The sequence below is a fragment of the Hyperolius riggenbachi genome, chromosome 5, assembly GCF_040937935.1.
Source record: "Hyperolius riggenbachi isolate aHypRig1 chromosome 5, aHypRig1.pri, whole genome shotgun sequence".
NCBI classification, from domain to species: Eukaryota; Metazoa; Chordata; class Amphibia; order Anura; family Hyperoliidae; genus Hyperolius; species Hyperolius riggenbachi.
Window position 1 is genome coordinate 194,742,277 of NC_090650.1, and position 17,017 is coordinate 194,759,293.

The 17,017-nt window shown below is 41.8% G+C and overlaps 1 protein-coding gene across 7 annotated transcripts in view; it reads left to right on the forward strand.

Annotated features, from left to right (window-relative positions):
• IKZF1 (IKAROS family zinc finger 1) overlaps positions 1-2,717 on the forward strand; it is a 296,693-nt gene extending 293,976 nt beyond the window's left edge. For 3 of the 7 annotated variants that reach the window (XM_068236523.1, XM_068236521.1, XM_068236520.1), the window contains one exon: positions 174-2,715. In XM_068236523.1, coding sequence (XP_068092624.1) covers positions 174-877 — 704 coding nt within the window. In that variant the 3' untranslated portion in view covers positions 878-2,715. Of the gene's footprint in view, positions 1-173 lie in introns of all 7 variants that reach the window. The other 4 variants (XM_068236524.1, XM_068236519.1, XM_068236522.1 and 1 more) reach the window with 4 other exon arrangements.
• Positions 2,718-17,017: the final 14,300 nt, after the last annotated feature.

Genomic DNA, 17,017 nt, shown 5'->3' on the forward strand with positions numbered 1-17,017 from the left:
GGCCTGAGCGGCACCCTCTGGCGCTAAGAAGGTTAATCAATGCAAAGGCAAGGATTGTAGGAATGGATCAATAGATACTTTTATGCAAACAAAGGACAAGCAAAGTTCCTAGTATGGTATACAATCATAAATCTGCCAATTAAATGATTTATAATTCATTTTTTGCCTTGTAGGGGAGAAGCGGCTATCAGACCTCCCTTTTGATGCCAGTGCTAATTTTGAGAAGGAGAGTGAAATTATGCAGACACATGTTATGGATCAAGCAATTAACAATGCTATCACATACCTTGGAGCAGAATCTTTGCGTCCACTTGTGCAGACCCCTCCAGGTGGTCCTGAAGTTGTCCAAGCTATAAATACAATGCATGTATTGCATAAACCCCACTCTGATATTGCCTTTCATCCCAGCCTAGCAGCCCATGAAAGTGCAGTGGAAAACTTACTGCTGCTTTCTAAAGTTAAATCCATCTCTTCTGAAAAGGAGGCATCCCCAAGCAACAGCTGCCAAGATTCCACGGACACTGAAAGCAACAATGAGGAAAGGGGAGGTCTTATATATCTCACTAATCACATGACCCCTCATCCCAGAAATGGTATATCTCATAAAGAAAGCAAGCCATTTGATATGTTTAGAGCAACCAGTGACAATTCACAAGATGCTTTCAAGGTGATTAGCAGCAATGGAGAACTACTTAAAGTCCACAAGTGTGAGCATTGCCGGGTTCTCTTCTTGGATCATGTGATGTACACCATTCACATGGGTTGTCATGGCTTCCGTGATCCATTTGAGTGCAACATGTGTGGATATCAGAGCCAGGACAGGTATGAATTTTCATCACATATGACCCGAGGGGAACATCGTTTCAACATGGGTTGAGCCTTGTTCAGCTGTATCACCAGGCAGCAGTTTGCATGTGCCAATTCTACCAGAGTTGGGTGGCAACAAATAAGCACAGACTAAAGGACAGCAGGAAAATATCCAGGAAACCGTTTATGTCCACCAGCAATCTGAAGGGCCATTCCAGCTAGAAAAGCCACTAATATCGTTTTCCATCCATGGAAGCACACTTTTTTTTTATAAGATTTGTATTGCTGCACAGTGATGTCACATTTTGGAGCATCCATACTTTTGGAGATCTTTTAAAGAGCATTTGTATTAAGATAATTAGTAAAAAAAAAAAAAAAAAAACTAATTATTTATGTTTTTATTCCAAAGTAACTAAATTCTGTTAAAAATTAGAGCGAATACATGATCAGAAAGACTTTATGCTGGCAACACACAATACAATATCCCCATTTGATAGAATGATCACTTTGATGATATGATCAAACTGGGGGTAAAAATCTGTATCTGTGTAGAATAATCTCTGTCAAATTGTGTCTAGAATATCAATGAACATTATCAGTCGATGAACATGAAATTGAAAAATGACCATTTCATTTGTGGGGACACGTTTGAGCGGTCCAAGTTTAACTTTCAGTCCTTCTGATCACATTGTTAAAACAATCATTTTCTATTGTCCATTCATACAGTATATGACAACTGACTAGCATTCACAGTTGTGCAGACAATATAAGAAGCTACTTTGTTTACAGGAAATCAGAAGTGAGCTGAGTGAAGCTAGGTACCCACTGTATAGATATGGTAAATGATCAATAGCAACTTCTTATTGATTGTTTGCCACATTACTACAGTGCTTCCACTGGATCAGGTCTTAGCAGGGATCTGATCTAGTATCCCTCTCCGTCTCCCCACTGCAGCTGCACTCTTGTACTGCTCAGTGCAGTATACTGTAAAGGTTTGAAGCCATGCTCTTGTGCCACCCCTGGCTATGCCCCACTTCTCCATAAACTCTCAAAGAATATTCTTTCCTGACCACTGTTCCATCAATTGAGGAACCTACTTTTTTTCATCCAGATTTAGTGTTTTTATCCAATCTATTGTCTAATATATGAAAAAATGGTATAATGTGTTTCCAGAATAGGGAGGGTATCATAACTGGTTTCCTCTTTAAAATTATATTCCTGTGGCTGTTGTACAGATTCTCTGCCATTAAAGGACTCCTGAAGTGAGAGTGATATGGAGGCTGACATCTTTATTTCCTTTTAAACAATGCAAATTGCCCGGATCAGTTCATTTCGGCGCGCGGCTCTGAGAGCCTAAACTGGGCGCCGTCATAGCAGTAATTCTATGATGCGCGCCCCACGGCTGCCATAGCCCGAATTACATCTCCCTCCGAGTTGCGACCACTCGGAGGGGGAATAGTATTTAACGCCGCCTCAGAGTTTAGCGGCAGTGGGGAAAGCCGTCATTCGGCTCTCCTCGCGCTGAACTGAGCGGCGCCGACATAATATGCACCCCAAATTGCCTGGTTGTCCTGCTGATTCTCTGCCTCTAATACTTGTAGCCATAGACACTGAACAAGCATGCAGATTTAATGTTTTTGTCAAAAATATAACAGGATTATCAGCATGCTGGTTTTAGATGTGTGATTAAGATTCTACTGAAGCCAGTAAGATCAGGCTGTTTTTTTAAGTAATGTTAAAATGTTTACAGGAATACAGTTTGATATTTTGGCCCCACTTCATGTACACTTTAGTGAGATTTTCTCACCTTGGTACAGTTACACCTTGGTACAGTATTAGCAAGTTTAAGACACTCTTTTTCAAAGTTGCTTCTTAAGTACAAAATCTGTATCCAGTTCCTAATTATTTACGCCCTGTATTTGTGAAATTTCTGCATAAAACTGACAGTAACAGTGTTAATAACTGTACATTATGTGCATATTTATTGCTTCAGGTTTTGCAGTTCTGTATAATTTGTTTTCATGTTTGACCATTTCATCTTACTTGGACAGGCAGCAGTAGATTGTTATAACTGCACTATTGTATTTAGGGACAAAGTATTCTAGCAATGTATAAGGCATGAAATACCACATTTTACACAAAGGGTATGTTTAGGCTTGCATATATTTAAGATATAGAAACAGGCACATGCAGAGGGGGAGCTTTGGGTCCCCAAGCACCGCCCCCCCCCACCCCCTCTTTAAATTCCCATTAAAAGACCCCTTTGGCTGTAAAAACGAAGTCCTGCCTTTGGTTGTGATAAGCTCCGCCCCTTCTCGTGGGAAGCCCACTTACACCCACAGGAAGCTCCTCCCCATCTGGGACACTTTGGAGTAAAGAGATGCCATACAGGAATACTAGTGTAACCATCCCCACAGCTTTGTGGGAGCAGGTAATATAGTGTCTCTCTGACAGCAGTAACCTCTCCCTCCCCCAGCATCCACAGTTACCTCTCCCTCAACCTTGCACCCACACTGACCTCTGCCTCCCCAGCATTAGCACTGCAGTGATCCTGCCTCCCCCAGCACCCACACTGACCCCTCCCTCTCCCAGCACCTACATTGACTTTTCCCTTCCCCAGCAGCACCCTTTCTGTCCCCCAGCAGCACCCATAGTGACCTCCTCCAGCACCTAAACTGACTTCTCCCTCCCCCAGCACCCCCAATGACTTCCCTTTCCTGCAGCACCCACACTGACCTCTTCTTCTCCCAACATCCACCCTTCCTTCTCCCCATAGTTGGCATCCAGTACTCATGCTCACATGACCTCAAGTACCTGCATCCAGGCCTGATATTGCACCCAGTACTCACACCTGCACACAGCCTCCACATGGCCCCCACTATCTGCACCAAGCACCCGCTTAACCAGTACCTGCAACCAAAGTATTTGCATTCAAAACCCATGTAATGCCCAAAGCCCACTCATAGCCAGCACCCAGTACAGGAATGGCGACAAGTATTTGCACCCATGTCACACCCAGTACCTGCACTCAGCACCCACATGACATCCAGTAAATGCACACAGATCTCACATGGCACTACGTACTTGCAATCAACACCCGCATGACACTTAATACCTACCCATAGCCAGAACCCACATGGCACATGTACTTACACCCAGAACCAACACCCCCTAGCCAGAATCGAGGGGGGAGGAGTGTTGTAAGTACCCTCTGCACTGCCCTGTATAGAAATGCATAAATGTTTCATTGTACACAGCTCACATTAGTCTGCTATAAATATTAAGCATATGCCAGGGTGTCAGTGGCATGGTGATACAGTCAGGTGACAAGCTGTAAAGCAGGGCTTCCCAACCCTGTCCTCAAGTACCACCAACGGTACATGTTTTGTGAAAATCCACAGAGGAAGTTAATCAGTTCTGCTGAGACACTAATTACCTCACCTGTGAATGTTTGTGGTTTTCTGCAAAAAATGCACTGTGGGTTAGGAAGCCCTGTTGTAGAGCACAAGAGACTGCCAAATAACCTGCTCTTAATAAGTTGTTTTAAAAAACATTGGCCTTAACCTCCTTAGCGATAACCCCGTGCTGGACACGGGGTAAGCCGCCGCAGAGGATTCCTCAGGCCCTGCTGGGCTGATTTCCATATTTTTTTTAAACATGCAGCTAGCACTTTGCTAGCTGCGTGTTCGTTGCGATCACCGCCGCCGATGCGCCGCTACCCGCCACGATACAGGGCCCCCCCGCATACCCCTTGTGCAGCCTGGCTAATCGCCGCCAGGCTGCGTTATGGGGTGGATCGGGACTCCCTGTGACGTCACGATGTCGATGACGTCACTCCGTTCGTCACCATGGCGACGGGGGAAGCCCTCAAGGAAGCCCGCACGAATCATACCGCCAGGGAGGTTAACTTACTAACATTGAAGAATGCCGTAGAGTAGTGAAGAATCTGTGGCTCCAAGCTTCTCAACATCTGTTTGATTAAAGGGAACCTAAAGCGAGGCTTTCATATTTATTTCCTTTTAAGCAATACCAATTGCCTAGCTCTGCATGCTTGTTCAAGGTCTATGGCTAAAAGTATTGAAGGCAGAGAATCTGCAGGCAAGCGAGGCAATGTGCATTGTTTAAAAGGAAATAAATATGGCAACATCCATATCCCACTCGCTTTAGGTTCCCTTTAACTAATTACCCATTTGTGTGGTTGTGGGCTACTAAAACACCAATTACTGCATATTCAATCCACCTTAGTTATTTTGCACATTATAGTGCCTTACATTAACACCAATCAGGCTACAAATAATGTAAATAGTACATGAGCTTTGTATGGTTATATACAGTATAATGTCATTATAGAAAACGCTGATATAGTAAATCTTGGAATATAGTAAGCTAATGTCCAGGTCTTGGGCAAGCACCATTATAAGTATATGGGTGTAGTGCCTGGTATAGTAAACCTGGATATTACAGAACGTCTGTTATAGTAAACCTGTTTTTTTGGCCCCTGTGGTATTTTGTATCCGGCTATAGTGGAAAGTGGACGGGGATGCATGTGTCATACGTCAGTCAGAGACCCATGAGCCGTGGTCGGGCTGGCAGCCACTTGTAGACTGTTCGCTATCTGCAAACTACTCTGGTCCTGTGTGGGTTACCTCAAAAGAACCAACTGGTGAGACTTATGCTTGCTGTGTAAGCTGCTGCCTGATTACTGAGGGAATTGCCTGTCATCTGTGACTTGCTTGTGCATGGCTGCAATGCTACAGTATCATGCAGGCTGCACAGAAATGTGGACAGAGAAGCACACTAGAAGTAGCGTACCTGCATTAACTGGTGAGACCTACAGTAAAAGTTTAATTTACTTGGGTCTTTCGGCCAGACGACTTAGCGAGTCGATGAACACTGCGCATGCGCGGACCCGGCTGTGCATGTCTCGGTCACGCTCCTCAACGCACATCCAGAAGAAATAGGAGCGCTACAGGTGAGAGGAACATCGCAGAGTGACAACGCAGGCACAGGACAGCTGCATGGGGCTAGTAGAAGCACCAAGTAAGTTAACTAGTTAACCACTAAGGGTTTTTTTCCCCTTAAAGAGAGTCTGAAGCCTAAAAAATTACCTCTTTTTAATAGCCAGTCCTCTTCAGCATTAATGCCATAGGTGAAACGCTGCATCCCCACGGCAGAACAAGATTTTATCCCCCCAAAAATGTATGACTTTCCAGAATGTGGATTTTGCTGTCCGGGGGAGGCAGAGCTTTGCGCTGTAGCTCTGCCTCCAGTAGCGTCAATCTGCGCGGATCTCTGCCTCTCCCCACCCCTTTCAGTGAAAGAAGACAGAGGGGCGGGAGGAGACAGATCCGCGGAGATTGACTCGAGTAGAGGCAGAGCTACCGCACAAAGCTCTGCCTCTCCCCGGAAAGAGCCCCAAATTTTGCCCCGGGGGATTTCGGGGGTGATTAAGACCTCGTTTTGCCATGGGAATGCGGCGTTTCAGCTATGGCATTACTGCTGAAGAGGGCTGGCTATTAAAACTCGTTTTGCCATGGGAATGCGGCGTTTCAGCTATGGCATTACTGCTGAAGAGGGCTGGCTATTAAAAACAGGTAATTTTTTAGGCTTCAGACTCTCTTTAAATAAAACCTGAGCTGAAAATTAAAAGTCAAAATAAGCATACACAAGTCATACTTACCGTCCATGTAGTTTACTCCTCAGTGTCTTTCTCCTGTCCCGTGTCCTGTTTGTTCACTGTGATCAAGGGAATTTTCCGTCCTCCATTTTGAAAATGGCCATTACCCATAACAGCTTTCTGGTCAGCACACTGTTAAACTGTAACATCGCCTACTTGAGCCATAGGGAAACATGGACATTACCTGGTACATCAGTTTTCCTCTCAGCTATAACTGACAGCAACTGATATTTTACTGACAGCAACTGATATATTTCAGATCTGACAAAATATTGTCAGAACTGGAAGGGATTATTGTCAGAAGAAAATGGTGAGCTTCTGAGAGGAACTGATGGCAAGGTAACTATGTAATGTTCATTTGAAGTTACCTCATGTGTTTATTTTAAATATTTTTACTCAGTACAGGTTCTCTTTAAGGACCAGAGCAATTTTAACTTTTCAACGCGTCTCCCATTCATTCACCAATAACTTAATCACAACGAAATGATCTTGATCATTATTCTAAATGCATTTGTAATGGGAGTAAAAATAAAAAAATGAAAAAAAAAATCATTATTTCTCAGTTTTTAGCCATTTTAGTTTTAGGCCTTTTTCACAGTGCGACGTTAAAGTTTTAACGTGTTTTAACGTGGACTAACGCACAGCAATACTAAGTCACAGTGCACACGTTGCGTTGTGTGTAACGTGTAGCAGTATTTAGAAAGTGTTGCATGCTGTGCGTTTAGCAATAAATTTGCTGCATTATTTGTGTTGCACATGCTCAGTAATGTTTTTTTTTTTTTTTTTTAATGTAACGCATGCGCCGTTTTCGTTCCATCGGTATGCAATGAAAACGGCGCACCAAGAGACACATAATGCAGGTCAAAGTAACGGCCAATTTCATAACCTACATGCGCTGCGTTAGGGGCACGTTGTGCGACTTTAACGTCGCATCAAACGCAACGTGCCACTGTGAAAGAGGCCTTAAATAAAATGTTCTACTGTGGATAAAATCCCACACTTTTTTTTGCCCATTTGTCCCGGTTATTGCAACGTTTAAAATATTTCCGTAGTACCATGTATGGCAACAATATTATATTTGAAAATAAAGGTATTTCTTTTTCTGTTTTGTGTTTTTCACTAATTACAAGACCATATTTGCAAAAATAACAGTAATATACACTCTTGACATACTATATTAAAAAAGTTCAGTTTACTATTAACTATTTTCCGGTAACTGTGTTGTTTTTTTTAATACGCAAATGTTTCATTTATGTAACTATGGGAGAGTGGGGGAGGTAAGCAGTTAATTTTAAATGATATATGTATATATTTTTAGAAAAAAAATGTATTTAGGTGTAATTTAAAGTGTAACTGTCGGACATAAAATAAAAAAATCAATTCTTTATTTTTATCTGGTAAACAAGTAATACGGATGCTAACCAGGCAATCCAAAAGTTAAAATCTCTATTACTTTTCTTGTTTATAATTGATCATTCCCCAGTTTACCTGACTCTTATTTGGTACGTTGTCGCACAAAGGAAGTTGCAGGGCATGCTGGGTTGTCTTTTTTTGCTTCTTTATTTCCCCTCAGACTTAACGAATGCACAGAAGCAAAAAAGGACAACCCAGCATGCCCTGCAACTTCCTTCTTGCAGTAACGTACCAAATAAGAGTCAGGTAAACTGGGGAATGATCATTTATAAACAAGAAAATAGAGATTTTAACTTTTGGATTGCCTGATTAGCATCCTTATTACTTGTTTACCAGATAAAAATAAAGAATTGATTTTTGGTTTTATGCCCGTCAGTTACACTTTAACTATTTGGCCACAAGATATTCCCCCTTTTATCTTCCTGTGCGTACTGTTAGTACGCTAACAGGAAGAAACACGTATGTTTCACTTTCGTTTGATCAATGACCACAGCAGCTCGTTGGTGCCGGTGGCCATTGATCACAGGCACTTGGATCAGTGAATGGGAACTGCGTTCTCGTTCCCTGATCTGTGCACTAACGGGCGACGACAAGAACACGTGGGAGGCCAGGAGCGAACAGGAGTGCGCAGCTGTGGGAGACGACTATCTACTTCTCTTGGACTTCAGTTGAAGTCCTGCAGGTCATAGATATACTGCAAAGAGTGCAGTAACTTGTTAAACTGTTTTTTTTATTTTACTTGCTTTAGGTTCCCTTTAAATAGAAAAGGCTGTTGTTACTTTCTGGATGGCCCTTGTATATAAAATAAATCAGGGATGACATTAATTAATTAAAAGGGTCTCACAGTGATCAGATTTTACCAATGCTTATTATGATCCGATATGTGATAGCTGCAAAGTTCACCCACTTGGCTTGCACAGGCTTGCTGGTCCACTGCTTTATGGCATTCTCCAACCTTAGTAATTCGGGATTACTCATAAAACTTCTTAGCACTGTAGCATTTTACAGATAATTCATTCTGAGTAAAGCAAATACCTAGGCCATCACCTCTTTTAGACACAGCCTTTGCATTCTTTAAGTGCTGGTTTATTAACATTAATGTGTGCTTAAAATGTGTTTAAACTGGGCTTGATCAGTAATACAATCTACTTGTGTCATTTATTTTATCCTGTGTTTAAAATACTGGCAAGTCAATTGCAGTATGTAGTGGATGGTCATGTCTAGAAGAACTCATGGCAAAGCATATGATTTGTTTGATCAGCTAACAGATTAGCAAAACTGATTTTCGGTGATCACATCTTGCTTTAGCACATGATCATGGCTAGCAAATCAGAGGCTTACATATCTATCACCTGACCAAACTAATCACATGCTTCCACAGGAGTTCTCCTAGACATGACCATCACTACCAGTATGCCTGGTGAAAGCTGTTACTCCTTGCTTATTGATGATAAACTACTTACACACTGATCATTGTTTGAAATATATGCTTCTTAAATAGTCTCACTGCTTTGTAAATACTTTCCCTCACCTTTCTGTTGGTAAATCATTAATTTAAAGTGCATATATCATCACTTCAGTAGGAGTGACATGCTTATGTAAAAGGAAGAGGTAAAATAAACGATTTGTGTACATGTCATTGCTCATCAGAGCCTTGTTTTTAGTTATTTTAAGTTCACTTAACCCTCCTGGCGGTCTATTAAAAACCGTCAGGGGGCAGTGCAGCAGTTTTTTGTTTTTTTTTTTAAATCATGTAGCCGCTGTGCACCGGCATCCCCCCACCCGCTTCGATCGCCTCCAGCGATCTGCGATCAGGAAATCCCATTTAAAGAACGGGATTTCCTGGAGGGCTTCCCCCGTCGCCATGGCGATGGGTGGGATGACATCATTGACGACATCGGGAGTCCCGATCCACCCCTCAGCACTGCCTGGCGCTGATGGGCCAGGCTGCGCAAGGGGTCGGGGGGGGGGCAGTGCAGCACGGCGGATAGCGGCGAATCGGCGCGGAGCGGCGGCGATCAGCGTGCACACGCAGCTAGCAAAGTGCTAGCTGCGTGTAGCAAAAAAAAATTATGCAAATCGGCCCAGCAGGGCCTGAGAAATCCTCCTGCGCGGCTTACCCCGAACTACGTTACCGCCAGGAAGGTTAAGTAGAATCACACTAACACCTTAATATTATATCATCATTTCCATTGCAAGTCCAAAAATGTAACGTTTATACGTTATTGAAAAATCCTGCAAGACCCATGTACTTCCTTTATGTGTCTGCAGATTGACACCATGGATTGTATGCTAGTCTTGTTTAGGATAGAATGGCCATTAAGATGCAAATACATCAAAGTTGATACAGTGCTATTTAAATTGTGTATGCAAATTTATGCAACTTGAAATTGGACTAATCATACCCTGCCATGGTATTATTCAGTTGTTCGGTTTTCAAGCTGTATAAATGTGCATACAAAAATTGCATCGTCCTTGCATTATTTACATCTATAAGACTTTCATTAACCACTTTCCCCCCGCCCGTACGAATTTCTCCGTCCCTTTTTCCATCCTTTAACTCCCAGGGACGGAGAAATCCGTACTTTGCGCACTCCCGCCGCTGTCCGCGCTCCCGCTCGTAAACACGCCGCCCGCCGCTAGTAAACACGCCGCCGCCCGCTCGCCCGGAGATCAATGAACGGGAAAATCCATTCCCGTTCGTTGATCTAAGCCCCGCAATGATCCGCTGCTCTCCGATGGGCAGCGCGATCATTGTGATGTTACCCAGCCTCCAAGTACTTCCTCCAAGCTTCCGGAAGGACGCTTGGAGGTCGCATTAAAACAAAAAGTTACTGTGGCCATCTTGTGGCCAAATAGTAAAACTACACCCTACACATTTTTCACATACAAATAAATTACTTTTACACAAAAAATTAACTCATTACCTCTCACATTCCCAATTTTTTTTTTTTTTTTGTAATTAAAAAAAAATAAAAAAATGTACAATAAAAAAAAATACATAAATAGTTACCTTAGGGACTGAACTTTTTAAATATTTATGTCAGGAGGGTACAACACTGTTACTTTATAAACTATGGGCTTGTAATTAGGGATGGACGCAAAACTGAAAAAAATGCACCTTTATTTCCAAATAAAATATTGGCGCCAAACATTGTGATAGGGACAATTTTATAACAGTTTTATAACCGGGACAAAAGGGCAAATACATTTCATGGGTTTTAATTACAGTAGCATGCATTAATTAAAAACTATAATGGCCGAAACCTGAAAAATAATTTTTCCTATTTTCCTATTTTCCCATTAAAACACATTTAGAATAAAATAATTCTTGGCATAATGTCCCACCTAAAGAAAGCCTAATTAGTGGTGGAAGAAACAAGATATAGATCGTTTAATTGTGATAAGTAATGATAAAGTTATAGACGAATGAATGGAAGGAGCGCTGAAAGGTGAAAATTGCTCTGGTGGTCAGGGGGTAAACCCCCTCAGTGGTGAAGTGGTTAAAGTCCTAGTTCATTTTTGTGTTTTTAATGCATACTGGACGGAATATATCATAATCTATAATGCATGTAAACAATGTTTGCATTATTCATTGCTTTATTACTTGGCTTGCTGAATTTGCAAAAGCTGACTTCTTGTCTACTAGATTTAGCTTGGCTGGCTCGAACAGCAGTCTATGAGCTGTCCAAACTCCTCCTCCTATTTAGTACCTCCTCTGAACAATGAAGAGATTACCTTTTTATGGATAATAGTGCTGTTAAAGTTTTGCAGACTCATTATAAATTTGTCTAATTGCTCCCCACATTGATCAATGTAGTACTGCAATGGGAGAAGGTGGGCTGAGTCAGCTGATCTGTGTGCTGGGGAGGGAACTGCACTCTACTGGCTGTACACTATATCCTGCTAGACAGGAACTTTTAACATATTTATTGCAAATAATGCCTTGCTAATAAATGGAAATTTCCCATCCTACGTTTGTAAGAAAGGGAAACTGAACTAGGACTTTGAAGCTACTGTAAATAGTATCTTAGCACTGTTTTTTGTTTTTTTGTTTTCTTTTTCACACAGCTGCATGGAGTAGTAAGTTCTCTGCCAAGTTTATAACCTGAGCAATCATCAAAGGTCCGCACCATCCAGTATTCAAGTTTATTTATAGCTCTTAGTAAAAAGACATCAGTAAAAACAGGTCTGCATGATGACGCACAGGTGTTTCAACGCTTCATTCTCAAATCATTGCAGAGTCTGACACCACCGCTTTCAATAAATAAAGAAACTTGAATACTGGATGGTGCGGACCTTTGATGATTGCTGAAGTTTCCCTGTGACTCCAGGGGTGGTCCCTGCACATCAAGTCCATTGGTGCAGCAGCGTTGGTTAACTGAAGTTTATAACCTAAAGGATCAGGTGAAGTGCATCCGGAAGATAGTGTCCAAGTATGTTAACTGAGCCCTTAGATGGGAAATTAAAGAAAAATATGTGACATCACTAAGAGATTGATGCTTAGGTTCACAGTAGTCAGTTGTAACTCATGGCCATAGACTTTAATACAATGCCTGCATGCAGAGAGTTAGTTAGAATAACACGATCCGTTACTGTGAACAGGCCCATAGAATTGTATGGGCAGTGAGTTGACTTGCAGAATTATTCTGCACTGCAACTGACCACTGTGAATAGGGCCTAATATAAATGTTGAATTGCATTTAAATATCCCTTTTCTACAATACCCTCCATTTAGCATATAAGCATTGGATCTGCATGCACACCGAGTATCTGTGCTACATTTCCTAGCCAATGTCAACGCGTGTTGAATCAGTGTGTATGTAAGGTGAAACTACTACTCACCTTTTTATAAATAGACTGAGATTACTGTCATGGAGCTTTGAGTGGAAAGTGTACATTTTTGTGCATGTGTAGACGACCCTGTGCTTTATTTGACTTAATGGTTGTACACTAACATTATAAAGCTCCAATATATTTGCAACACATACAGTGTTTGCATGCGTCCATTTAATGTCTTTCAGAAATGAAATAATTACTGCCCAAAAAGAATTGTTGTATAGAAAAATAGCACAATCTTTTGTAATAAATACTGCCTTTTATTGTAATATACATCACAAGCAAACACATAGTCAAAGTCACACACAGGCAGGTACAATCTCTAGATAACTCCTCATCCTGTTTATGTTCATTTTTTTCCCCCTCTGAATAAAAAAATCTCATGTAATATATTTCACATTTGTCATCTTACTAGAAAAACAGATAAGGAACAAAAGCTTCTTGTAAAAATGTTATTTATTGGTTTGTTTGTTATATACCTGGTTGTGCCAGCTTTTACTTTTATTTATAAACTGCATTAAGATATATAAATGACCATGATACCGAGGAAACATGGTTTGAAGCTGTTTAACACTTTATATGCTGGATAGAATTTCAAACATGTTTCTACATTATTGTGAATTAAACAATTAAGTCTTTTTTCACAGAGTATTCATCCTATTTCTGTATTTTATGCTTCTCAATAAAATTGATAGATGGATTCAGAAACGATATTTCAGTGCATTTTTTCCTTATTATAGTTTCAGTCATAGAGCATTTTGTATTCATTGTATAGCTATGAGGTGAGTTTATAAAGCTTTTGATTCCACAGCTACTTCACAGGTAATTAGACATCCAAAATGAATTATGAAGCTCACTATGTCCACATTCAACAGAAGCAAAATGTTTGAAATCCTGAGCTTACTGCTGTTCAGCAAGGATCTATTTTGAACAATTTACATCCATTATCCCACTAAAACAATGGCTTAAAAAGAACCCAAGGTGTGAGAACTATGGAAGCTGTCATATTTATTTCCTTTTAACTAATACCAATTGCTTGGAAGTCATGCTGATCTTTCTGGTCAGTAGGGTCTAAATTTTTTTTCAATATTTATTTGATTATTTTTTAAATAAACTTGCCTATTTTTTTTAATTTATTTAGCATACCCCTCTCCTTCCCTCCCTCCCTCCCTCCCCGTCAGTCAATCACTGTGATTGGCTGTCATAGGCTTCAGCCTATGACAGCAGATCACCCCCAAGCCTACCAGGGGGACAGCTGTGTCACACGGCTGCCCCCAGTACAGCGCTGCCTAAGATCCTAGCACTGTATGGAGTAAAAAGATGGCGGTTTCGCTGTCTAACAGTCCCCTAGCGGCGATCGCTGCTGGGAGACTGATGGCGGAGGTCCTGCAATCTCCGCCCCCAGGACTGCAGGCCAATTGGCGTTAGGCGGTCCTGGGGCTGCTGCCGCGCTCACACCAATTGGCATGAGGCGGTCCTCAAGTGGTTAAATTATTAGGGGCAGATGATCAGCAGGGCAGCCAGGCAAGGTGCATAATTTAAATGGGAATAACATGTCAGCATCCATATCCCTTTAAATACACCCTGCTACAGAAAAACAAAGGACTTAAAAGAAGGCAGCAGGCTAAATATGCTGTACCCAGACGTCCAAATTTTATAATCTATGTTTCATGCAGACATTAATTGCTAACTTGTTTTTAAATTGAGTTCATGTTTATACTAAATTTATCAGAATGAATATAACATACTGTAGACTTCTACAAGCAAACTGCTTACCTGACAGACATATTTTTCAGTTGACAGTTGATACACAACAGAACAGAATACACATGCTGCAAATTTCCCCACATGTCATTACTGTAGATGTCACCAAAGAGGTACTTCCATCTTCTCTTATGCAGTGAACAGGTCATTTCCCGTTGTGCTACTGCAAAATCATATCAATTGTGACACTAAATACACAATCTATGTGATTTCTTGCACCAGTTGCCACATTCAGTATGTGGGATGCACGACCTGTAATCTTCGGGCAAGAATAGGTGAACACTACTGTGGGGCTAACTGGAACACCTTCCAAAAGTCTGCAGTGTCTAAACATTTTGAGAAGTGTCACAACGGGAATATGGCCTCTTTTAACCACTTGCCGACCGCACGCTTATACCGTGCGTCGGCAAAGTGGCAGCTGCAGGACCAGCGACGCAGTACTGCGTCGGCAGCTGCAGGCTGATTAATCAGGAAGCAGCCGCTCGCGCGGGGGGCTCCGTGAATAGCCTGCTGGCCGCCGATGGCGGCTCGCAGACTAAATGTAAACACAAGCGGAAATAATCCGCTTTGTTTACATTGTACGGCGCTGCTGCGCAGCAGCGCCGTAAGGCAGATCGGCGATCCCCGGCCAATCAGCGGCCGGGGATCGCCGCCATGTGACGGGACGTCCTGTCACTGGCTGCACAGGACGGATAGCGTCCTGTGCAGCCCCGATCCCCAGAGGAGACAGATAGGAGAGGGAGGGGGAGAATGTCGCCGCGGAGGGGGGCTTTGAGGTGCCCCCCCCCCCCCCCCCGCAACATGCCTGCAGGCAGGAGCGATCAGACCCCCCCTGCACATCATCCCCATAGGGGGGAAAAAAGGGGGGCGATCTGATCGCTCTGCGTGCCCGCTGATCTGTGCTGGGGGCTGCAGAGCCCACCCAGCACAGATCCCAACAAACAGCGCTGGTCCTTAAGGGGGGGTAAAGGGTGGGTCCTCAAGTGGTTAAATATCAGGTAGAGGAAAGAGTGGTTTGTCCATCTAGGGGCGGGGATCTCCAGAAACTCCTCCTTAAACGAGAAGCCTTCTGGGTTCATCGTATGGGTACTCGTTCCCCTGCGGGTCTAAACACCCATTGGGACATAAGTCTCATATATGACTCCTAAAAGCATTATTTCATTATTTTTCTCTATACCAGGTAGTTTATAATAGTTTATAATTTCCCTCTTCCCCCTTTTTCCATTTGTACAGTTTTGTACATAATTTTAACATGTAGGTGATTTTAAAACATTTTTCTACATCTTTTGTACATATGTGACGATGCAATAATGCTATTTAATGATGTACAATATAGTATGTATCTGTTTCCTTAAGAGGGATGTGTTTTTTTGCTGGTGGGGTGGAGGTGGAGTTTTTCCCTCCCCCCCCCCCCCCCCTTTTCAGCTATAAAGTTCCTACCTCTTTCCAGGTGTAACACAGCTATGATTAAGGGCGAACTTTGAGCCCGATACGCGTCAGTTGTTCCTGTGGCTTTTTCGTGTCATGTGTATGTGTTTTTTTCAATAAAAAATACCAGCTTTTACCATCCCGCTGTGTTTGCGGATCCTCCTTCACCTGCCATATGCAATTAACGTTTTCTCCTGAGTTTTCTCCTAGGTGATAGTTTTAAACTTGTCATAAAATGCATTGTAAGCCACCAGAAAGAAAGAAAATGCTCAAAACTTTGAAAGTACTTTTTCCCCTACTTTTTGTTACTTTTTTTAGTTGAAAAGTGCTGGAAAGTTATTTTAAATTGAAAATGAAAAATTATCTCCTAGGAGAAAACAGGTGAAAAAGTGACTTGCACATGGCCCATAATCTACAGTACATAGGAGGGAAATGTTATGCCATCTATTTAGGAAGGGGATCTTTACAGTAAGAGTGGTTAAACTCTGAAATATCTATCCACAGGAAGTAGTTATGGCAAATTCTTTACCTGCTTTTAAAGTGAGCTTGGATGCATTCCTTGCATTGAAGGACATCTATGGCTATAGCTTCTAGGTAATTCCTGACAGTGATGATCCAGATGGTGATTGCCATCTGGAGTCAGGAAGGAACTGGTCCAAAAAGCCTTGTAAAGGTTTCTCACCTTTCTACGGATCATATGGAACATGTAAAAGTGCAGGCTAGTGTTGTACCATGATCTCAACCCAACTTACTATGCAGATTATATATATATATATATATATATATATATATACACACACAGTATATATACACTTGTGTGCGTATTTTGCTCAAAATAAAGGGACCACAAGAATAAGACATCCTAGATCTGAATGAATGAATGAATGAATGAAATATATTTTAAGTTTACTGTACGTTCTTTACATAGTTGAATGTGCTGACAACAAAATCACACAAAAATTATCAATAGAAATCAAATTTTTCAACCCACGGAGGTCTGGATTTGGAGTCATACTCTACATTAAAGTGGAAAAAAACCACACAGGCTGATCCAACATTGATGTAATGTCCTTAAAACAAGACAAAATG